This window comes from Chenopodium album, chromosome 8 (assembly GCF_948465745.1).
Source record: "Chenopodium album chromosome 8, dcCheAlbu1.1, whole genome shotgun sequence".
NCBI classification, from domain to species: Eukaryota; Viridiplantae; Streptophyta; class Magnoliopsida; order Caryophyllales; family Amaranthaceae; genus Chenopodium; species Chenopodium album.
This window is the reverse complement of record NC_137841.1, coordinates 73681631-73705719: the sequence shown is the minus strand read 5'-3', so window position 1 is coordinate 73705719 and position 24089 is coordinate 73681631. Positions and strand designations below refer to the sequence as shown.

At 36.0% G+C, this 24089-nt stretch overlaps 4 protein-coding genes across 6 annotated transcripts; 3 read left to right on the top strand and 1 right to left on the bottom strand.

Moving 5' to 3' along the window:
- The first annotated feature begins 1488 nt into the window (after positions 1-1488).
- LOC145642363 (uncharacterized) lies at positions 1489-11049 on the top strand. 3 transcript variants are annotated; one of them, XM_081693517.1, is made up of 4 exons: positions 1489-2450; positions 8697-9242; positions 9749-9855; positions 10713-11049. In XM_081693517.1, the coding sequence occupies exons 1-3, from the start codon at positions 1614-1616 to the stop codon at positions 9851-9853; spliced, it is 1488 nt and encodes a 495-aa protein (XP_081549643.1). In that variant the 5' UTR covers positions 1489-1613; the 3' UTR covers positions 9854-9855; positions 10713-11049. The 3 variants fall into 3 exon arrangements, with proteins under 3 accessions (XP_081549643.1, XP_081549641.1, XP_081549642.1); XM_081693515.1 differs by having other exon boundaries at positions 9749-9864; XM_081693516.1 differs by lacking the exon at positions 10713-11049 and adding an exon at positions 10105-10671 and having other exon boundaries at positions 9749-9864.
- A 929-nt stretch (positions 11050-11978) lies between these two features.
- LOC145642362 (uncharacterized) lies at positions 11979-12919 on the top strand. The gene is made up of 3 exons (XM_081693514.1): positions 11979-12095; positions 12465-12707; positions 12797-12919. The coding sequence occupies exons 1-3, from the start codon at positions 12039-12041 to the stop codon at positions 12869-12871; spliced, it is 375 nt and encodes a 124-aa protein (XP_081549640.1). The 5' UTR covers positions 11979-12038; the 3' UTR covers positions 12872-12919.
- Positions 12920-12977: 58 nt separating this feature from the next.
- LOC145642361 (thylakoid lumenal 15 kDa protein 1, chloroplastic-like) lies at positions 12978-15915 on the bottom strand. The gene is made up of 9 exons (XM_081693512.1): positions 15710-15915; positions 15470-15610; positions 15275-15370; positions 15103-15175; positions 14078-14139; positions 13727-13808; positions 13587-13647; positions 13431-13489; positions 12978-13247 (listed from the first exon to the last, which is right to left on the bottom strand). The coding sequence occupies exons 1-8, from the start codon at positions 15824-15826 to the stop codon at positions 13438-13440; spliced, it is 684 nt and encodes a 227-aa protein (XP_081549638.1). The 5' UTR covers positions 15827-15915; the 3' UTR covers positions 12978-13247; positions 13431-13437.
- A 3022-nt stretch (positions 15916-18937) lies between these two features.
- LOC145556623 (AT-hook motif nuclear-localized protein 15-like) lies at positions 18938-21339 on the top strand. The gene is made up of 2 exons (XM_081618274.1): positions 18938-19464; positions 19567-21339. Exon 2 carries the CDS (start codon positions 19989-19991, stop codon positions 21018-21020), a length of 1032 nt encoding a protein of 343 aa, XP_081474400.1. The 5' UTR covers positions 18938-19464; positions 19567-19988; the 3' UTR covers positions 21021-21339.
- The last annotated feature ends 2750 nt before the right edge of the window (positions 21340-24089 follow it).

The window sequence follows — 24089 nt, the reverse complement described above, 5'->3', positions numbered from 1 at the left end:
GGGCCAACCCAGCATAAGACATTTAGATGCCTTGACAAAAAGTGGGACTTTTTAATTTCATTGGGAATATAGGATCATAGGATAAAGTGAAGCCATTTTGTTGCGCAAAACATTCAAACAATACACTTTCATAGTTTCATGTCTTTCAAACATCTAATTAATACTTTGTGTAATTGTGTTGTTTATTTACCTTAAGCCATTTAGATGCCTCCACAAAAGTACTTAAGACTTTACCAGGAATAGTGTTAGTGTTATGCACATCTACTTGACCCAGTTTAGGATAGGTAGGGAACAAGGCTCCAAATGACTAAGCTACGTAGTATGTTTTTGTTTAACTTCAAGTATTTATTATAAAGTTGGGTCAAAAAAAAAAAAAAAAAAAGTATTTATTATAAAGTAAAAAATCCAAGATTTAAAGTATGATATACAAAGTACTTCGTAGGATATTGCTTAAAAATTAAAGTGAAGATTCTAAAGTTAAATAAAATATTAATCACACCGATTTAATGTTTGATTTTGACATTGTGTTATTTTTTTAAAAAAAATTGTACTCCGTATATTAGATGTTTATAGTTAGCTAACTCTTAAGGTTGAGAGACCGAGGGTTATATGTATCAAAAATTTAATTTTACCGTACCAATGCTTAGTAATGATCCAGTTTAAATATAGTTAATAGTAACTAAATTTACTTGCGCCTTATCATTAAGTCATCGTTATGTCATATACTACAAGTTACAACATACAAGCATATTATTTTGAATCGTTGTCATTAATGTGAATTAATTGGTAGTTTAACTAAATAAGAGAAATAAATTTTGTATGTTTGGTACAAAATCAATTAATGTCTTTGTAATTATTGTGTTAGGTATATATCCCATGGATAATTTCATTAAGATATGTTTATAATGATAGAATCATGCATAATATGATCATGAACCATATTGATTTACTAAATTAGGAGAATTTTTTTCCCGATAGTTATCAAGCAAGGAGATTAGAGTCCCTACATATGCATAATTTACTTATATCACTAAGCATAATCAAACCACTTTGTTCGAAATAAAACACCAAGATACTTATGATTCCAACAATAATTTAACACTTATAATTTTTTGCTAGTGTAAATCCTAAATCTACATATTACTAAGAAGGAAGCTAAAATCCTAGAAAAACATTATCCTTTTGAAGCTTATAAATTAAAAATCCAACAAGATTTGATTTTCTATTATATCTCATTGATCTCAAATCTCAAATCTCAAATCTCAAATCTCAAATAGTCCTATTGTACTATTATGGAAGCCATATACTAATTTCATTGATCACCTCACAAAAATATTTCAAAAAATAGTTGACTTTTTGTGACCAAAGTTTGACCGACATCAAAATTTTCTTGTTTTTGTTTGAGTTGTTTCCACTTTTTTTGAAAAAAAATTAAAAAAAAAAATAAAAACAAACCACACAAACAAAACACAACTCACTTTCCTAAACCTTCAAAAACAAAAAACCGTAACATACTCTTCCTCTTTTACCCTTCTTCTTGTTCCTTTTATCTCCGCAACTCCAAAATTCAAATTCCCAGAAATTCAATCAAAATAAACCAAAACAATAACACCATGAAAAACTCTTCAAACCCAGAAAATAAACCCCATGAAAATCACCTCTTTCGCTTAATAAAATCCACTTTACTTCTCTCTCTCCTCTTATTTATTTCCATTTTTGCCCTCACCGCCTTACTCACCTCTCTCCCTCCTTCTCAAACTCGCATATTCTCCTCTCTCTCCGCTGTCATCCCTTCTTCTTCTTCCTTATATTCATCACATTATTCCTGTAATTTATCTATCCCGGACCCTGGCCCGACCCGGCTGACCCATATAATGTTCGGGCTTGGTGGGTCTTCCAAGACATGGGAGGCCCGAAGAGAGTACTCCCAGCTATGGTGGGACCCCAACACTACTCGTGGGTTCGTCTGGTTGGATGATCATCCTCCTATGATCACCCCGGGAAGCTTTCCTCCGTACCGGGTTTCGAGTCGGGCCGAATTCCAGTTCGGCCCGACTAGAAATGACCATTCGAACTCCGATCGAATGGCCCGGATACTGAAGGAAAGCTTCGATGTCGGACTTCCCGGGGTGAGGTGGTTCGTGATGGGGGACGACGACACGGTGTTCTTCACGGATAACCTGGTGAAGGTGCTGTCCAAGTATGATCACCGTGAAATGTATTATATCGGGGGATCGAGTGAGAGTGTCGAGCAAAATGTAATGCATGGGTATGGAACTGCGTTTGGTGGGGGTGGTTTTGCGGTGAGCTATGGTTTAGCTTGTGAATTGGTGAGGATTTTAGATGGGTGTATCAAGAGATATCATAATTTTTATGGGTCTGATGAGAAAGTTTCTGCTTGTGTTGCTGAACTTGGTGTTCCTCTAACTAAAGAACCTGGCTTTCATCAGGTAAATTTTGTTACTTTTCTTTTTTTTCTGGTTTAATTGACTAATTATGACTTAAATTTAACTTTCCAAATAAAAAGAAGTTGTATTCGGAATTAGTTTTCACGTTGATTGTGTAATTCGAAGTAATAATGTGATAACTAAATTTAGACGAGGTGTTATTAATGGGAACAATCTGGGCATGTTGTTTATAATTTCTAAAATTGAAGACTGTGAATGGCCTAGATAGATTCATGTTCATAAATTTCTGGGTGTTGGACAAACAATCAGACTTTGTGGGGAATGTTCCACGTGTTAGGGTTGGCGAGTTGCCAATTTAGGCCATTATACACTTGTGTATGTATGATGTCTAGTAGTCTAGTACTCAACTTGTTAGTTTGGTGATGACTTCATTAATTACATCTACCAGAAATTAAAGCTTTTTTAACTTATTGAGAAAATTTTGTATTGATACAAAGTGTTAATTTCTTATTATTAAATGCTATTGAGGGCTTGAAGCTATATGCTGATTTAGACTGATTTTTGTCGTTGATTATTATTACTGAAAATATGAAGTACGTTGTATATTAACGAGTTAAAGAGAATAGAGCCTTAGTATTAAGTTGTTTTTGATGCATTAATAACATTTTTAAGAACGGGTCAAAGATAATGAGTGTCTGTAAGTCTATAATGTGTGAACTGCATAGTCTGCTTGTGATATAATTTGACTGTAGATCATGAAATTCTGGCAAAGATATTTATTATATTATATGTACTAAATATCTTAAATAGTACGGAGTAGTAAATTTTTTTACCCCAAATGAAATAAAAATGAGTGGAGAATATACACATTTGGTCCACCCTGTTGATGATATTGCCCAATTGATATTAAGTTTTACAGTATTGAGATCCTTTTTCTGTATCGAAATTACTCGCATGTCTATTTATTCAGTTAATCACTTAACTGCACGTCTTGTTAACTTGTGTTTGATGTTTAAGTGTTCAAATTATGTAAGACTTATACTAATCAATTGGGTCCACCCTGTTGATTATTTTGCCAAAATGATATCAAACGAGGTCCTTTTTCTTTAATCAAATTACTCACATGTCCATTAATCTTAGCTAATCAGTAAACATCTACTCTCAATCAATCAATCAATCAATCAAAGCCTTAATCCCAAAAGTGGGGTCGGCTAACATGAACCAAATTTGATTATTCCGTGTAGTCATCAACATAAATCTTTCTCCTCCATCCCTTACGATCCAAAACTTCATCCTCACGTAAATCCATGCACTTCATATCCTTCCTCACTCCTTCCAACCAAGTCATCTTTGGTCTCCCTCTTCCTCGTTTAATCCCTCCATGGTCCCACTCTTCCACTCTTCGCACCGGTGCACCCTCGGGTCTCCGTCTTACATGTCCAAACCAACGCAGACGATTTTCCCTTAATTTATCTACAATGCCCGCCACACCTACTTTCTTGCGAATAACCTCATTTCTGATTCTATCTCTTAAAGTGTTTCCACACATCCACCTTAACATGCGCATTTCCGTAACCTCCATCTTTTTAATATGCTCTTTCTTAGAAGCCCAACATTTTGTACCATAGAGCAACACTGGTCTTATGGCAGTCCTGTAGAATTTTCCCTTCAACTTTAAGGGAATGCTGCGGTCGCATAACACTCCCGTGGCCGCTCTCCATTTAAGCCACCCTGACTTAATCCTGTGGGTCACGTCTTGATCAATGTCACCATTCTTCTGGATGATCGACCCTAGGTACTTAAAACATTCACTCATGGTCAAATCCTTTCCATCCAAACTCACCACTTCATTGCTTGTCCCCCTCCGAGTGCCAAAACGACATACCAAATATTCAGTCTTACTCCGACTTAGCTTAAACCCTCTAGATTCCAACCTTTGCCTCCATTGCTCCAACTTGACATTAACCCCATCCTTAGTCTCATCCACCAAAACGATATCATCTGCGAACAGCATACACCATGGAACCTCATCTTGAATTGGTCTAGTTAATTCATCTAGAACCGTTGCAAAAAGAAAAGGGCTTAATGCAGACCCTTGATGCAATCCGATTGTAATAGGGAAATCTTTTGTCAACCCTCCGCATGTCCTCACATTTGTTGACACATCCCGATACATATCCTTAACTAGGTCTACATACCTTCGTGGGATACCTTTCTTCAACATTGCCCACCAAAGTATCTCTCTTGGCACCTTGTCATATGCCTTCTCTAAATCAATAAAGACCATATGAAGATCTTTCTTCTTTACCCTATAAAACTCCATCATTTGTCTTATCAAATGGATTGCCTCCATAGTAGATCTCCCAGGCATAAAACCAAATTGGTTATCTGAAATGCTTGTGCATGCCCTCAACCTTTGTTCAATCACCCTTTCCCACAACTTCATAGTATGGCTCATAAGCTTAATTCCTCGATAGTTAGAACAATCTTGAGCGTCTCCTTTGTTTTTATAAACCGGGACCAAGGTGCTCTTCCTCCAATCTTGTGGGATCCTTGTAGCCGTCCATATCTTGTTGAAAAGGTTTGTTAACCAATCAATACCAATCTTACCCAAACACCTCCACACCTCTATCGGTACCCCATCAGGGCCAACCGCCTTCTTAGGTTTCATCTTCCTCAGTGCAATCTCCACCTCTACTCTCCTAATCCTTCGCACATACTCCATGTTGATTTCTTCATCACTCATAGAGGTATCTCCTATCACAACTCCATTACTTCCATTAAATAATTCATCGAAGTACCCCTTCCACCTGTCCTTGATGCCCTCCTCTTGCACTAGGACCATTTGGTTCTTATCTTTGACACACTTCACCATGCCAATATCCTTCCTTGCCTCTTGTCTTCTCTTTGCCATCTTATAAATGATCCTTTCTCCCTCCTTGGAATCAAGCTTTTCATAAACCTCCTGATATGCCTTTTCTTTTGCTTGGCGAACAGCTGCCTTTGCCTTACTCTTAGCCTCCTTATACGCTGCAAAGGTTTCATCACTCCTACATTTTCCTAAGGCTTGATAGCATTCCCTTTTTTGCTTAATTACTGCTTTCACCTCTTCATTCCACCACGAAGTATCTCTCTGTACCGAAGTTCTTCCCCTTACTTCCCCTAAGACCTCTTTGGCCACTCTTAGGAAACAGTTCTTCATTCGTAACCAAGTCATGTCCGGATCCACCTCTCCATCCCAATCCGCTTCTTCAATTACCTTTTCTGTAAAAACCTTAGCTTTTGCATCCCTTAGGGTCCACCATCTTATCCTTGGTTCTTCTTGTCTAACTTTTTTCTTCGCCTTCTCTTTCAGACGAATAGTCATTACCAATAGCCGGTGTTGGGTGACCACACTCTCCCCTGGGATAACCTTACAGTTTATGCAACTTTGTCTATCTATGCTCCTTGTGAGCAGGAAGTCTATTTGAGTTGCATTTGCTCCATTCCGAAAAGTTATCAAGTGTGAATCCCTCTTCTTAAACCAAGTATTAGCCAAAATTAAATCATATGATTGGGCAAAATCCATAATAGCTTCACCACCGGCGTCCCTCTGCCCATACCCAAAGCCTCCATGGACACTCTCATAGCCATCTCGGCTCGCCCCAACGTGCCCATTTAGATCCCCTCCAATATATAACTTCTCTGAGTGGTGGACACCCTGCACCACCTCGTCTAGGTCCTCCCAAAATTGTCGTTTCTCTTCTGCATCTAAACCCACTTGGGGAGCATAAGCACTGATAACATTCACAATCTCCTTGCCACATAGCAACTTCAGCCTTATCAACCTATCGTTCTTCCGATAGACCTCGATCACCTCTTTTGCCAACCTCTCATCGAGAACCACACCAACTCCGTTCCTAGCTCCAGCATTCCTTGTTCTGTGGCTCGTTTCTTGCCCAACATACCATACCTTATACCCCAAAACCAAGCCTCGAGCTCCTTCTCCTGTCCATCTTGTCTCTTGGAGGCACATGATGTTCACGCGTCGTCTTTTCATTACTTCTACCAATTCTGCTGATTTTCCCGTAAGAGACCCCACATTCCAAGAACCAATCCGCAAACTAAATTCTTTTCTCCCACGCTCCCTCCTGATCCCAACTCCAAGCCCTTGATTATTTGACACCACAATTGGGCAATATGGCGCGTCGCTTCTGGGCGACGACCTAGCAACCCTTACATACTTATCACTGCACCCGGGTCTGGGAAGTGCAGCGCGTCGCTCAGTAGGGAACGCCCCAATGGCACGCCCTTGCTCATTTGACACCACACTCGGGCAATGTGGCGCGTCGCTTCTGGGCGACGACCTAGCAACCCTTGCATACTTATCACTACACCCGGGTCTAGGAAGTGCAGCGCGTCGCTGAGTAGGGAACGCCCCCACGAAAATATCTGTTTGGCTCATGTCATGGGATGTGACGAAGTTTTATACTGGCTGTCACTGGCCTACCGTAACCCTCCTCCTTTATCCAGGCTTGGGACTGGCAGCGGGAAACCCACTGGCGGAGTTAGTAAACATCTACTCTATCTAGCCTTAATTAATAGTCACTTTGATTTTGTAATTTGAATGACGGAGTAATAACGTGACAACTCTTTTCGAGCCGTAATGAGTTTTAAAGTGGAGGACTGAAGGAAGTTGCTCACCAAACAATGTTAATCATCGCCAAGTGTCGAGGAGCACATGCGACATTTTTGTGTTTCCAACCAGTTGTCCAAGTGTCCAGTGTATATGGTTAGATCTACTCACATAGTACTAACTCTTACATTTTAAAATGACAGAAGATAGGAATTTTTAACAAAGTTATAGGCTGTGGGATTTTATGGCATGATCAAACTATTCTTAGCATTTTATAAATAGACATGATCACTTTGTTTATTTGTTCTTTTGATAGGTTGTAGCATTAATTTTAATAAAAAAAAGCAGAAGTTGGTTGTTTTTAAAACAAAATGATAAAATGCTACAAGCCAAACTTCAAAATGTATATTTTTTCTTCTTCTTATGAAAAGCCTTATTATTCAAATCTAATTTTGCTAACTTTGACTATAAAGGTATAACTTAATAAATAATTTCATAACCTTTGATAACCTTAAGATATACTTTACATACATACTTTATACAATCTGTGAGTTAGTGACATGGTTTGGTGTGTTTTGAGAGAAGGTTTTTAATGTGATAATACCAAAACCAATGGCCTTCTTAATTAGTGTGTGTATGTGCGTGCGTGCCTGTCCCGTTAAAAACACCTAACCCCACTTAGGCACTTACTTAGCATTTCACTTTTTTTTGGTGATCCACTTTAGACGGTGGTGTTTATTTTTTATTCCTTTTAAATTACTACTAGTGCTATCAACAAGTCTCTATCTTTTTAGAGTGGCAAACTTTTGTTGCTTTCAGGTGTTCCTGTTCTGTTATTGCCTGTCAAAATTATAACACCTTGTAGTATGGTATAATTTCATGTGGACCTAGTAAAGTTCCTTTTGATTATGATTTCAATGTTCTTATTTTGAAATAGTAGTAGGAAATTGCTCCAGATTAGGTGGACTAAAGAAAGAAATTATTCCAAGTTATTTTTTTTTTTTTAAATCCTTTGTTTGTTCCTGAAGGAAAAAAGACAAGTGATTTGCTTAGACAACGGTGAACTATTGTAGGAACTCTATGGAGCAATGTATTTTAATACAATTAAATAATCGTTGGCAGACATACCAGTGATTTGGTCTTAGTCTCTTGGTACATGTTTTTGGATGAAAAAAGAATGTAGAATGTTTATTTTGTGAAACAACATACAATGAGATGTAGGCTACTAATAGGATGATGAAAATAATACCACCGTGATTCCAAAGATAAGTTGACATTGGTCATGGGCGAAGGGGTTAAGGACCAAGAATGTATAGAGATTATAAAAGAGAGTAATTGGGTTTGTCCCAACTTTAGTGAAAATTTTGAGGGAAAATCCTTTCACAATTAATATTGTATGTTATACATTGGACATTGTAAATTTGGTATCCCTGATATAGTTATATGTTAATTTAGCTCTTGTACAAAGGAAGTAGCGAACTGCATTTGTTCATTTGCAGAGCTTAATTAATTATTGAAAAGAGGGAAAAAGCAATTTGTTCATTTTTACTGCTGGCTTGCTAATATGATAATCTGATTGATGCATGTAAATATTTTGTTATTGTTATAAGAAGATTTTCTTTTAATTTTGATTGTTTTGTTTATGATAGTTTTCATTTGTTTTCTTGCTTTAGCTTGACATTAGAGGAGACGTCTATGGTCTTTTAGCTGCTCATCCTGTAGCTCCATTGGTGTCACTACACCATCTTCTTGGTGCAAAACCCTTGTTTCCTGGTGAAAATCAGTTGGACTCTCTAAGAAAGCTGTTGCATGCGTACCATGCTGATCCTGGTCTTACCATTCAGCAGAGTTTCTGCTATGATCACAGCCGTAAATGGTCAGTATCTGTATCGTGGGGCTATACCGTGCAGTTATATCCTTCCCTTATTTCATCCAAGGTCCTTAGTATACCTCTGCAGACATTTCGTACCTGGCGCAGTTCCAGTGATGGACCTTTTGTGTTCAATACCCGTCCCATGAAGGATGATCCTTGTGAGAGGCCTATCATTTATTTCCTGGACCAAGTTAAGGAGGTTGGTGAAGGTGAAACTGTAAGTACTTATAAGAGGGCTACTGCTGCTGATGGAAAAGAATGTGAGCAACCAGCTTACAAGAATGCACTGTCAGTGGATAATATAACAATTTCTGCTTCAAAGACGGGCCCTGAGAAGTGGATGAAGGTTTGTTTACTTAGAAGAAGAAATTTGCTTCCTCATTGATTATCTCTCTGTTGTGCATTTTGCTACTGTGTTTTGAGTATTTGGGCATCTGACCATAGTTTCAGCATTGAAGAATGAACTGGTATGACCTTGCAGTGGTAGACTTAAAATTATTTAATTGGGGGACTCAGACTTCTATTGCGGGACGTATTTTAACAACACCCGGACTTTCTATATCAGTCTAAATTAATAAACTCCGTAGAATAATATGTTTTATCTTTGAAAAATTGTCTTTTTCCTTGATTTTGGTAGCTTAAAAAAGTTTTAGCTGCAGCTTACATTACTGACCATATAGGTCTGCTCCTTTGACGTATTTTTTCATTATAATATGTCTGTTCACTAGAGTTGATGCTCTGCTTCATGACCTTGTCTGTTTCATGTGGTGTATGTTGAGGGAATATACAGTGTAAGTTTAAGATTTATTTGAATTATGTGTACTAACAAGTTTAATATGATTGCATGAACAGGCACCACGAAGGGAGTGCTGCCAGATTAGAAACAGCCCGACTGTGTACAGTAACATGCGAATAATGATTAGAAGCTGTAAGCCGAGGGAAACCATCACTATGTGAAGGTCCTGAAGGTTAGCTTATAGCTTTTTCTTTCTTTCTTTTAATATCATTTTAGATATGTTACTCGTTTAATTGTTTGTTTCTTTAGTGTAAATCAAGTACCCCTACATTTTAGGCAGCATTACGGCATTAATCAATTAATCAATCAAAGCCTTAATCCCATAAGTAGGGAGCATTACTGCATTAATATTATACAAAAATGTTTCATCTAGGAGTTGACTTTATGAGGTTGGGTTTGTGCACATTTACAGGCTGAATGGTTTTTCCACTTAGTCAAAGATATGATTATATGAAATGCAATCATGCCATGCGAATGGAGATACTAAATTCGAGTCTGGATAACCGCCTTCCTGCATTAGTAAGCAGTGAAGGGCAGCTCTCTCCATCAGATCACTATGTTTTTATTCTGTGCTCATTGGAGTCTTGAATCTGTCAATGATAAATGGATTGTCTGCACCTAAACTTGAAAGAAAACTGAAACTGATGTAGAGATTGCATTAGTGGGAGCAGGATACTATGATATGCTGATAATGTCAGTAAATATGGGTCAGATTATGGCAGGAAAAGCTGATGCATTGATTCCAAAAGAAACTAACTAGCCCTCGAAATACTTCATGGTTCTACATCAGTGCAATTTTTAGTCAGTGTTGTTGATCATCGATGTCATGTCCTGGCGTCCTGCTATTCAGGATTCAGATCAGCCCCTCTTAGATCAAATATTTAAACATTTTCATGCTAGAAAGTAAAGGGATTTCTGGCCCGATAACTAGATGCTTGTATATACAACTGTAATCTCTTGGGATAAAGGGAAAGAACAAATTAAAATGGTTGATCTAATGGTAATCCTTTGAATTTTCAGGTAATGTGGAGGTTCGACTCTATTTAAGGCTGCACCGAAGTTTATAAATAGAAGAGGAAAAGGAAGGAGCACTCTCCTCCACTTTTATCTTTTTTCTTTTCTTATACTAGGAGTAGATTAGAGTTAGTTTATGTACACTAATACTCCACACAGATAGCTATTTTTTCTCTGCTTAGAAGATCGTCTGTGTAGGTATGTAAATGTAACCCTTCATGTTCGCCTTCTGCGACGTCAGCCTACAATGAACTATACAGAACACAGCCTTGACTCCTTAGACAGTTGACATCTTTGTAATATTTTCTTTCTGAAGTAATAAAGCTGTTAATTTCTTGTGGAAGTTTTATGATGTTAATGCTTACAAGGCCATAAAGTATGATAAATTCTAATAAGTTCAAGAAGCACAAGTTCATAAAAGTTCTGTTAAAGTTTTAAGGACAGATAATCTAAGTGCACTATAAACTATAGAAAGTCTAATGAAGTCTAAGAAGTTCATATTATAAGTTAATAAAAGTCTAAATAATTAAAAATTAAGTGAATAGAATGCACCTTAATTTCTCCGTCACCATTCTTGCTTGCCAAATTTGTTTGAGAATAATTGATAAAGGTGACACCGGGCTTCTATGAGATTGTTTTCTCCTTAACAATCTCTAACCCTGTGTTCACCTTTGAAATGAAGACCGAAAGATATTGGTAGAAATTATGAAACCATATTGTTAGAAACATCTTCATATGGTTTTGCTAACTTCAAATACTAAGGGACATTGCCAAATCTACCTCCTTATTCTCTGTGTAAATGTTTTTTTTTAAAACAATATACGAAGTATTGTTTTAAAATAAATGAAAAGTCAATATTCATTTTTTCAAAAACACGGATGTCTTATGATATACAGTACTTCGTACAAAGTATTTTGTATGAGTCTACGATGATAAGTATTACAATGTACACTTTTATAGGGGTACATTAAAATTTTGGGTGAATTTTTTTTTGCATGTTTTTAACTAAAACCAAGCAATTATATCAGGGTATTTGTGACTGTTACTTTGAATTGAACGAAGCCACCTCCAATTTCTTGCAGTAAGTTCGAACCACAAATTGTAGAGAAAAGCAGAATGAGTCAAAATCTCCAGAATTTGTGCGGTAAAATATAATTGTGGCTAAAATTAAATTCCGGATTGCAAAACACATGTTAAGTAGAAAGCTGATCTCCAAACATTATAAATAGCGCAAGTTAATTGTTCTTTAACATCAGCAATTACATACTTCTCTATCTCATTAATCTTCTGCATACACACTTTCCTTCTACACTTCTATCAACAATATCCAACATGAGTAACTCCCAGAACGCAAGCTTCAACGCCGGTGAGGCCAAGGCCCAGGCTGAGGTAATTTTGCAATGATGTTTCGCGTTTATTCATTCAGATGTTTTTCACACTTCCATGTCTGAAAATGTTTTCCTCCATGGTGATACTGCATGACCAACCATCTATCTTTAGCTTTGAGTGCCTCTAATGCAGATGGCACTCGCGCTTGAAATCATAAGCTTGTAAATCAGATTTCAAGCATATCTAGTATCAGATACTGTTAATATTTTACTGCATTACATTCATTCATTCATTCATACAATGTCTCCCTAGTTCATGATAATCGAAACCATTCTTGCAATTGAATCCTCAATGGTGTTCTGGTATTACAAAGTCAGGAAAAGTAAAAAAAAAAAAAAACTGATTTAAAATTTCTTTCTCCAATTACAGGAAAAGACCAGCCAGATGTCAGAGAAGGCCGGAGAAATGAGCAACCAGATGTCAGAAAAGACCAGCCAGATCTCAGAAAAGGCCGGAGAAAAGACCAGCCAGATGTCAGAAAAGGCCGGGGAAAAGACCAACCAGGCATCAGACATGGCCAGCGAAAAATCTAGCCAGGCTTCAGACATCGCCAGTGAGAAGACCAGCCAAGCCGGTGGCATGCTCCAGTCTGCTAAGGAATCAGTCCAAGAGGTTTGGCTTTGCATATGCTTATGTTTTTAAATGACCATTATTATCAGTTTAATTATCAAAAAAATAACGAGTAACAATTTCTAATGCAGGCCGGTTCACAAATGATGGCCAAGGCAGGGGGTGCTGCTGAAGCTGTCAAGAACGCCACTGGCATGAACAATTGAGCTCAGCTACTCCATTAGCTTCCGGCCTTTCGCCACCGAATAATAGCATTTTTTTTCTTTTTATGAATTAATGATCCATTATTGTAATATGGAAAGGAGCCGAAACTCTCAAATAGGTTTTCTATCCCTTTTTAGTAAATTCTTTACAGTGTAATAATACTGTCCAAGAATACAGTTTCTGAGCTCCTGATAGTAGCTTGTTTCCCTTCTAAATCAATACAATTACATTTTTTATAAGCATTGATACCTTGCAACTTTTTCCTGCGTCTAGTAGATAATCGACACTTCCAGAAGTTATATGTAAAAATCAGCATTGATCTCAAAAAATGCATGCCCAAGCTTCAACATACATGATCCATATTTGACAGGATTTATCCTGAAAGAAACCATGAAACTATTAATAAAGTAAATTCATGCACCATGAAAATGCATTCTATGCTTTGAAATGTTTAACCATTCTGAATCTTGAAATACAAATGTTTCTTTGACTTCATAGTGCTAGTTACTAGCCCATAGAGTATAATCAATACTATACAAAAATATATACAAGTAAACATACCTGGAATCTATTTGCAAAATAGTGTTTCTTTTGTGTCATTTCCTGTCGTTGGATTTACCCTAAAAATAAAGACAGGCTTCTTAAGGTCTCAACTCTCAACTACAGCGAGATGAAGAAAATTGTACAAATTACTAAATTGGTAAACGATTATCTTACCCATCAGCAACTTTGCAAAGATATTCTCGTTGATCATCTCTCAAAGGCACATCAGTAAAATCTGTTTGGTGATTATAATTAGCCTATCTTTTCGGAAGAAAAAAAATTGCATCTAAAATGAAAGAATTAAGTGTATATACCAGCTCCTGTGATGACTGATCCTCTAAATGATGTATTTCCAGTGGTTAGAGCACCTTCCAAGTTAGCATTGGTTAAATTTGCCTGAAAAAAGAACAAATGAAGTATTTAAAACATCTTACATCACCACTATGTTAAAGGCCATTATCTAGTATTGAAATGGATCTGGTATGCATTGCTGTAGATCACTATCATTTACCATAGGTTAAAATACAAAATAGTCATGTCATAAGAACAAAAACTATTGTACTACTATTAGGAAATGCATAAGCTTCTTTGTCTGATTGATGTAGTATCTCAATTACAAAAACGTCTTTATGGCATTTTAACAAGAATTTAAGGCGATGGTTTACCTTGGTCACATTTGCCAGAGAAAAGTCTGCCCCTCTCAGATCGGCATCTGAAAGATCAGCCCCTAAAGCACCAGACAGAACCAATATTATAACATTCACACTAAGAATATGGATGTCCAGCAGAAAGCCAGGAAAAAGATACTTCATGGGAATCATTTACAGTAGAAAGCAAACATAGAAGCTATGTAGCATTGTGATAGAGAAGAGGACACGAGCAACTCTATGAACTCCATCGTATCAAATAGAATAGATTCAGTGGGCAATCCAAGGATGCTTATTGCTATCAAAGAAAAGTTCAGGCTCTTCATATTATGTCTTGCATACCATGTGCCTTTAAAATTCCCCCAAACTTCAGCCAACTAACACCCTAACTATTCATACACATTATCTTCACTCTTGTATGGTTATATCTTGACCTAATTAGTAATCCCATATACATTAAAAGAGTCCAAGAACATCGTCACAACGGAGTAGTTTGCAATCTTTTGCATATTGAATTTTCCTCCACATTCACCCAAGTTTAGTAACTCGCTCTATATACACTCCATGTTAACATATTCTACCCAGCAATTTCTTAAGGGAACACTTCACCAAATCCTACCTTCTAAATTCACAGATCGTATACTTTACCAAATCCTACATTCTAAATTCACAATATACAAATCATAAATATTTGACATCGTTTCTACTTCTGAAAGCCCTTTAATTCTTCATTTTAAATGATTACAACTTAATAAGCTCTAGATTAGTAGATTTTATCATTTATGATGATTCTATTTACACAAGCTGCTTCTCCAAAAGGCCTTATATTCCTCATCTTGCCAACAATGATTGCAACTTAATATGCTCTTGGTTTTATGATGATCCATTATAATTTATAGAGCATTGTCAAATAACACATTCTGATCAAAACAAGGAAACAGCCACATTCTACTTATACTATGCAATTAAGGATTTCAATTAACATCTATACAAGATACAACAAAATCAAGCATGTTATAAAGTTGATAAAAAAAAAAATACACCTGTTAAATCTGCATCAAAAAAGCTAGCACCCAACAATTTAGCTCCCTTAAAATTAGCCATTCGCAAAATTGACTGCATCAAGATTCAATTCCCAGAAAACCCATTACAATTTATAATCAAACCAACAACAAAATTCACTCAGAAAAAAAAAATGGCAAGGATTAAACGAACCGTTTTGAAGTCTTGCTTGATTAAGGTCTGTCCACTAAAATCCTTTCCAGATAAATCTTGACCTCTTGTTACTCCTTGCCCATATGGCCCTCCACCCTATTTTAATTTCCCCAAACATATAATAAATTCAGATAATTTATACAATTAAAAATAAATAAAATACTAAGAACGATGAAAAATGCAGAAAATAGATACCTTGAATGCAAGAGCAGGGTCAGAGAAGCAGATTGAAGCAGAGAGAAGAAGAGCAAAACTTGCAGAAGCAATTGGGTTTTCCAGAATTGGTAATAAAAACCCAATTTTGTTATTAGTTGATGCTTGTAATTTTTGAAGCTCCTGTTAATCAATGAAACCCAGAAAAGTTAGAGAAGAACAAGCAAAATTAGGGTGGAAAAATTGAAAATGTTTGATAATTGGGAAAGAAAAATGTCTTACATTGTGAGGAGGAGGATGAAGTGGGGAAGAGAGAGAAGAGGTGAGATGAGGTTTAGGAGGAGAGAGAGAAGATTTAGGTGGGAATTTGAGAGTGAAGGAGACATTCAGTGCTGCCATTGCTGTTGTCAATAAGCAAGTCCACACCTTTCTGGCTTTCTCTGTTACTTTTTTTTTTTTTTTTTTTTTTTTTTTGAGGCAAGCTTTCTCTGTTACTTGCGCTACATCATTTGGATTTTTTTTTTTTTTTTTTTTTTTTTTTTTTTTTAAGATGTTTCGGATTATTGGATAAATGGATTGGATTGATTTTTAAGATTTTTTTGTTTTTTTTTTTTTTTAACAATGCGGACCATGATCAGATCTCAACCCTCAAAAAGTCAAGATCCTCACGATTCTTCAACTATCAACATGGCCTCTCGGGGTTCATTGAAATTATCTCGTGCTTTGTACTTTTGGGTTTTGAAAACAATATCTAAGTTTGAAGATGTACATAGTATAATACGGAGTACATAGTTTCAAATAAATTTTAAAAAAATTAAGTGTTTTTCTAGGATATAAAAGTTGATTTGAAATTATAAAAGGCTTATTAATGTCTCTAAATGATTAAGATTAAGATGAGCATATGACTATCTTAAAAATAATGTTGTAGATTACCCTAGCAATCTAGCGTAACAAGAGATGAATTTAATTACCAATTATGTGCGTGGGATCCTATTAAGATATTGAAAATACTTCAATTACATATATATTATGTGAAATTTGTTATATATACTCGGTTGGACAATATATTCATAAGTATTTTGTTCTCATTTTGATAATTGTTTTTCATTTAATCATCAAATGAACAGCAAAACTAAGGGTCTGTTCTCATTGACTGGACTGAACTGAACTGAACTGAATTGAGCTGAATTGAACTGAGCTGAAATGAATATTTTATAAGAGAAGGAAATTAGGAGCTGAGCTGAACTGAACTGAATATTTTATAAGAGAAGGAAATTAGGAGCTGAACTGAACTGAACTGAGCTGAATTGAACTAAACTGAACTGAATTTCAACGTAAGAGAACAGGCCCAGTTGGGTCATTGGGTGTACGGTACACCCGAAAGTATATATAACAATCTTTCTATATTATGAAGTACAAGTATATTTAATAAACTTCCCCAATCTTTTTTTTCATTACATCATGAGTGATGTCACGCTTATCAATGTATTACTTTGGCTATTAATATCTTTAATTATACTTTTATAAAAAGTTATATTATGTAATAAATTAATACTTGAAAAGTAGATTTTGAGACAAATCTAATTAGATTTAATGTCACATGTCTATTTTTTCTTAATATGTAAATTACAAAAGAAAATTAGATAATTAGTGTAAAACTTCTTAGGGTGCAATAAAAAAAAAAAAGAGAAACGATATAAATTTTTAATACTTTATACTCCGTATTAGTTAGTAACACAACTAACTACTCATGCACCATCAATCCATCATCCCTTGGGGCTCTCATAGAAAGTTCATAACATGCCTTAAATTAAATCGATTATACAAAGTAATTAAATGTTTCAAACTAAAAAAAGAGCAAGTTGAATAAATTATACTTATGCTTGTTCACTTCATCTTAATTTCACTTCAGTTCAGTTCTCAATTTTTTTCGCTCATAAAATATTCAGTTCGGTTCAATAAATATGAACAGACCCTTAGTATATTATGTAAAATAATAATAATAAATAAAAAAAAAAAACAAGAATGCAAGATGAATAAATTATTAATGAAAGAATATAAGTAAAGAGCAGGAAAAAGCCACAATTAACACAAGGTAGTAATATAATAAGATTGAACACAATTAAAATTATTAATAATAAAAGATGATGAAAAACTCCTGGAATAAAAATCCAAGTAGATGGAATAGTGGGGAAAAGGAAGAGAAGGAGAATGGATGTGAGGGGAGGTGGCCTTGGGAGCCGCAATACATACTTTGCGCAAAGCTGGTTCCTACTTCAATTTCTGGTGGGTTCCTCTACTCTGCTAGCTTCTGCTACACCCATACCAATACTCCACAAATCCAATGTGTATCTGTATAGTAAACAAGGGCTGCTGCTGCTGCTTAATTGTAACTTTCTAGGTGCTCTTATACATGCGGTGCTATTTTGGTTGCCTATTGCTTCACTTTGTTCAAACTACATCTTATTACTAATTCAAATTCAAGGGTTTTTATGTTAATTACTGTGCATCTTCTTGTCGGGACTTGTTCTTTCTTCCTCTCATGCGCACGTTGCACATTACCCCACCCCCCATCCCTCCACGGTCCAGCTAGCTAGCTCCCCCTTGAAATTGGAACTACAAACTCACCGGCCTCCCCTTCGCTTTGGAAGTTGAACCGATCCCAGTCTATAACAGGCTTTGTTCTTTTTACCTTAAATAATTGTCGTGTGAGATCTTATTAAATTTGGTTTATGAGATTAAAGTTAAATCTTACAATAAACTTATTACCTCCATCAGGTTATATGCAACGATTAGACATTTTTTCTCTCTGCTTTATGTCAAATCGTTGCACATAACTTGTAACGGAGGTAGTAGAAACTTGGATACAAGAAGTTTAAAAGAGGTAAGAAAAGAGAAACCATTTTAAGAAAAAAAAAGGGGCACATATGAAAACTAGAAACTATTGAATTTCCCCAGTTTTCAATATTGGAACCCCTGGGCCCTGGGGATGGAAATCCTTATCTTGCGCCGGCTGATTAATGGGCCCCCCATACTACTTGCTTTTCCTACGGGAAACTTGTTAATCACTGAATTAACAGGAACATTTAAAAGAACAACAAAGTTCCTAAAGGGAAATGTACCGTGGCATTCATAGAGTTGATCATGGGCGGAGTCGATAGGACTTGATGATTTGATATAGTCCAATTTTATATTAATGGACCTATAAATGGACATTATTTTCAAATTATGATTGAGTGAAATTAAAATTTTTGCTCATATACAACTAATGTTATTTTAGGAGATCGGTAGCATAATACATGGACTGTGTTAAAGAGACCCCCTATTATCAGAAATATATCAACTTAAGCCAAAATACAACATTAAGTTTGGTCAATTCGGTTAGAGTCAATTTTAAAATTTTGAATACGAGTCAAGTAAATCAAGTCGGGTCAATCTTGACTGGCTAAATTAATTACATAGGGACAAAATCTAGTAACTTTAATAAATTGTCCTTTGTAGTTACAACACATAATACAAGGAGGGAAAACAAGATTTGCAAGGACAAAGAATAAGACCCTAAAAATTAAAGGGAGGAGAAACCCCACCCACATACCTAGAAAGGGCAAGAACAACAACAAGAAAACATTAGAATCCTTCCGTTCTTGGACTTCCTAAAATTAACCCTTTCTTTTACTCTCTCTCTCTTCTTGCTTTTGCCCTTTCTTTCCTTCTTCACAACAACAGCAATTCAGCCGTACCCACTAACCGCCTTTAGTTATCTTTTCTCTCTGTATTTTCTTCAGAGTTTAGAGAAGAACAAGGTAAGGTACAGAATATTTTAGATTGATTGAAGGAGAAGAAATTAAAAAATAAAATTAAAGATTTTTTTTATTTTTTTTTTAATTTGTGGGTCACCTTCAAATTTTATAGTATTATATAAAAAAAAAAAAATAGAAAAAAAAGGAGTTTTTTGACTCTCTCATTCGAAAGATTTCATCTTTGGAGTTGTTCTTGACTCCCTTGAGTTTGCATGTCAGAGTTTCAGATTTTCTGAGGTGGGTTTTGTTTAATTCCTGTTTTTCATTTTGTTTTTTGGTTGATTATTATTGTTATTAATGATTTCTTATCTTAATTAGCATTTTTTTTTTAATTTTCAGTTGGAAGATAAGGGATGAAGAATTTGAAATTTGAAGTAGAAGTTGCTTGTTTTGCTTTCGCTATTTTGATTCAAAAGCAGCAAAAACACTAGAATCAAGGTAAGAGAGAGAAAATAAGAGGGTTTTCGGGAATCAAATTTCAATTCAATGCATTCTCAACTAACAAGTAACAACTTACAGCTTTTTTATGCCTTTGACAAAACCCAATTCACCAAATAAACAAAAGTTGGCTCCACTTTTCTTGACCATTTACAAGTCTATTACCCTTGTCAAATTTGTTTTCTTTTTTGTTTGGTAAGAATTTCAAAAGAAAAGACATTAGAAAAACAAAAAATTAAATTAGGATAAACACTGTATATTTTGTTTGGTGTAATATTGGTGTGGGTTTGTTGATTTTATTACCAGCAAAAACAAAAAAAAAAATGGCAAACAGATGGTGGGCTGGTAATGTAGCTATGAGGGGAGTTGAACACATGTCCTCTGATCAATCCAAGTCTGAACACCCTAACCCGGATAATGTTAATGGTAACAATGGAAACCCGAACCCGGATTCGGACGATAGCCGGGAGAATAATCAGGATTCTGAGGATAATCATAATCTTAGCAGTGGTGGCGGTGGCGGAGGCGGGTTTGAAATGGTTGAATTTGGGAGTGGTGGGAATAGTGGTGGTAGTAGTGGTAGGAGGCCTAGAGGTAGACCACCAGGGTCTAAGAATAAGCCTAAACCTCCAATTGTTATTACCAAAGAGAGTCCTAATGCTTTGAGGAGTCATGTTTTGGAGATTAGTACTGGTGCTGATATTGCTGATAGTTTGGCTAATTTTGCTCAGCGCCGACACCGGGGTGTGTCGGTGCTGAGCGGGAGTGGGATTGTTACCAATGTGACGCTACGCCAACCGGCTGCTCCGGGTGGTGTTGTTACACTTCATGGACGGTTTGAGATTCTTTCTCTTTCGGGGGCGTTTCTCCCGTCCCCATCACCTCCTGGAGCGACCGGGTTGACGGTTTACTTGGCTGGTGGCCAAGGGCAGGTTGTTGGGGGTGGTGTTGTTGGGCCTCTTGTGGCATCAGGTCCTGTGTTGGTTATTGCTGCTACTTTCAGCAATGCTACATATGAACGGCTCCCGGTTGAAGATCAGGAGTCCAATGCTGCAGGACCTGAGGGTAACAGTGGGGAGGTGGGAGGAGCACAGCCCGAAGCAATTCAGCAAGTGGGGGCTGCAAGCGGTGGCGGGTCAGCATCACAGCAGTCACATGGGAGTGGAAGTGGGTTGGTAGCAGGAGGGGGTGCAGCTGCAGCAGCCGCAGCCCCAGCCCCAGCCCCGGCAGGTGATCAAAGTACGTCTTCAATGCCAATGCCTATATTTAATATGCCTCCTAATTTGCTGCCGAATGGTCAGATGCCTCATGATATGTTTTGGGGTCCTCCTCCTCGCCCTCCCCCTTCTTATTAACGGGGGAATTATAAAGGGCGAGAAATTTTGAATTTTGTGGTTGATATTGTTAGCTTTGGGGTGGACTAACAACATTTTGTCAAAAGAATTAGGAGTGCATGCTTAAATTTGTGGTTAGCTCTTGTAAGAATTAGCTAGGATTTCAGTGGCAAATTAGCAGATTAGGACTTCTTTTTATCCTTTTAATGGTAGCAACTGCTAGCGCCTAGCGGGTTGATAATTAATTAGGTGTATGTTAGAGAACGCAGTTTGATGATCTTTGTGATATTAACAGTTTTTTCATAGTTCTATGAGATTGATTAATTAGTTTGTTGTTTAAGTCTTCGTTGTTCAGTTGAAATGTTTGCTAGCTTTGTTGTGGATATTGATATCTACTGATCTAGTTTGCATCTTAATCAAGCTACCAAGATGAATACATAGAATGTTATCATGGTAATTAATGTTTATTCTTTCCAATCCTACTCGATACGAGTATATTATGCAGTATAATTCAGCATTCAATAGTTGTTCATGAGATTGAGGAGACAATTGATGTTTCACATCATCAATTTATTCCATCTTCAATTGTTAATTTTTGTTCTGCCACTGTGTTATTTGCTATATTTGTCAAAGCATCTTTCAATGTTGTTAATTGTGATGTCTCATCAGTCACTAGTGAGTGTGGTTCTAGAATTAAGTTACATCAATTCCTTTTCTTAAAGAGGGTATCATTCAACTTCGGTAGTACTGTTGTAGTAAAAAGAGTTTTAAGGTTTACAGAAAAAAAAAATCGTAATACTTTACTGTATTCTATGGGAGATACCGGAAACTAAGGTTGATGTTGATTAGGTTGAAGGCCTTTGGTATGATGATAGAAGACTAACTTACCCGGCCTATCCCCCCCTCTTAGCTTCTAATCTTGTACATGAAGAGGATGATCATGGATTAAATAAATGTTATTGAACCGTATAAATTGCAATATACTTTATTAAAGTTTTAAATTATATGCATGAGATCATGAAAGAAGATTTTTGTGTGTGTGTGTTTTTAGTGGAGAGAGTCTGGAGATGAAGCTAGAACTCTATGTTTGGGTGACTACTTGTATGCATGTTGCAAGTTATATGTACTGAACTTCTGCAATCAAATAAGTTCCAAACTAGTTGAAACTTTTAGTGCTCGTCGCTATATGTATTTAAGGATGAGATTAGCAGATTTAAAGTCCAAGTTAAGCATTCTTAATTGTCATAGCTGTATTAGGGTTCTGGAGTAGTATCCAATCGCCCCGTGATGAAATGAAATGGTTTTATGAAATGCTGTTGTAGTTAGTTCTGATCAGGAACTTACCTTGTTTACATTTTGTTGATTGTTAGAATATGGAACACATTAATTAATGAAAGGGCTTCTAAGATTCAAGTGATTGTATTTAGGAAAAAGTATGGATATTACAAAGGATAATATTAAAGGTAGTGTCTTTTGTCTAGTGAAAATTGAATTTGAAGTTAAGAATAAGGAGAATGGTAGTTATCTTGGTCATCCTTAGTTCTCTTTTTGTACCAAAAAATTGACAGGATTGAAGTTGCAGCAACATCTCCACGAGGTACGTACAGTCGTACACGGTACTTGCCCTAGCTTCTCTCAGACAAAAAATGGCTTGAGTTGCATATAGATAGAAGAAAGGAATAATTAGGTAACTGAAATAAGAGGAAAGGAATCAAGGAAGTGAATTTAGCTTCATGTTATTATACAAGGAAGAATCCAGCTTCTAGCAGCTCCATTACTGCTACTAGCTACCATTGTCCACTTTTGCAATTGTTTCGACTTTTGACGATTGTCCAACTTCCCAGTGTTGTTGCCCGCCAGCCATGGCAGGTGGACAACCTTTCCGCTTCCGCTCGAAGAAGGTATGGTTGGATGCTTTTAGGCTTTCTAAATTTAACCACTGTTAGCTAGGTTAGTGATGGGCTGATGGCAGTGGAAGGTACTGGCATGCAGGCCTTGGTAATGAGTGCTAGATTACTTCAATTAATTGGATATTAAGATTTGTGATTAGTGCAAGTCACATATTCAAACACTAATACAATAGTTAACCCCTTTTATTTACTGTATTAAATTAAAACCTCTCTAGAAACGTCTTATCAATAAACAAGTTAGGGAAATTAGTCAATTACATGAAATGTCAATGTTATCATCTAACATAGTTTACAAATCTTAACATAATCATATGTAGAGTAATTGGTATTTCAAGGAACTAAAAACTTTAAAACGGAGTAGGTTAATTGGTATTGCACGAAAAGATGTAACATCCAAGGTTTTTGTCAACAACAATTTTCTTTTCGATAATTTCAAAGAAGAAAAATTTTCTTTAACTTTGTTAGCCTCAATGAGACTAGGATTATCAGGGCCCGTTAATAATCGTTGTTAAGTTTGTCTTACTTAGAAAGATGCATTGGGCTTTTGTACTAATATTCTTAATGAACATGTTTATGATAATATCATATTAATATGAACATATGATGACATCCAACTCAGAAACAGTTTTGGTGCGCCCCATTCCCAAGATATTTATTTGTTCATACTTTGTGCACCCCTTTGTCATTGATACCCTTAACTTGACAAATAATTCAAACTCCCAAAATCTAAATCAGTGTTCTTAGAGGAAAGAAAAGAATTGTGCTTTAGAAATGATTTTGTCATACATTTTATCCTTTCGACTATATATATATGAATAAGTGTCTACTTTAATTAGTTTTAAGAGAAGACTATTCTTGTTTGCCTTTCTTTTGATGAATAAAGTGTACTCGTCTTTTTTTAGTTTAATAATAACCTTTCATTTCAAATACTCGTAGAGCGACACTTGTTTGCAATCATTAATTATGATTTCATTACCTGAATTTCATCAATTTGATCGTCGTCTTAAATATATACTTGCATACCAAAGATATATAGTACGATTATGTATATATTCTAATAAAATGTAGCAACATATATAAGTGGAAGAGAAGGGACTAATGAATCTTCTAATATCAATATGAAGCAAACGCACTGTACTATTATACACACTAGCAACTAATTACATTATAAACACCAACT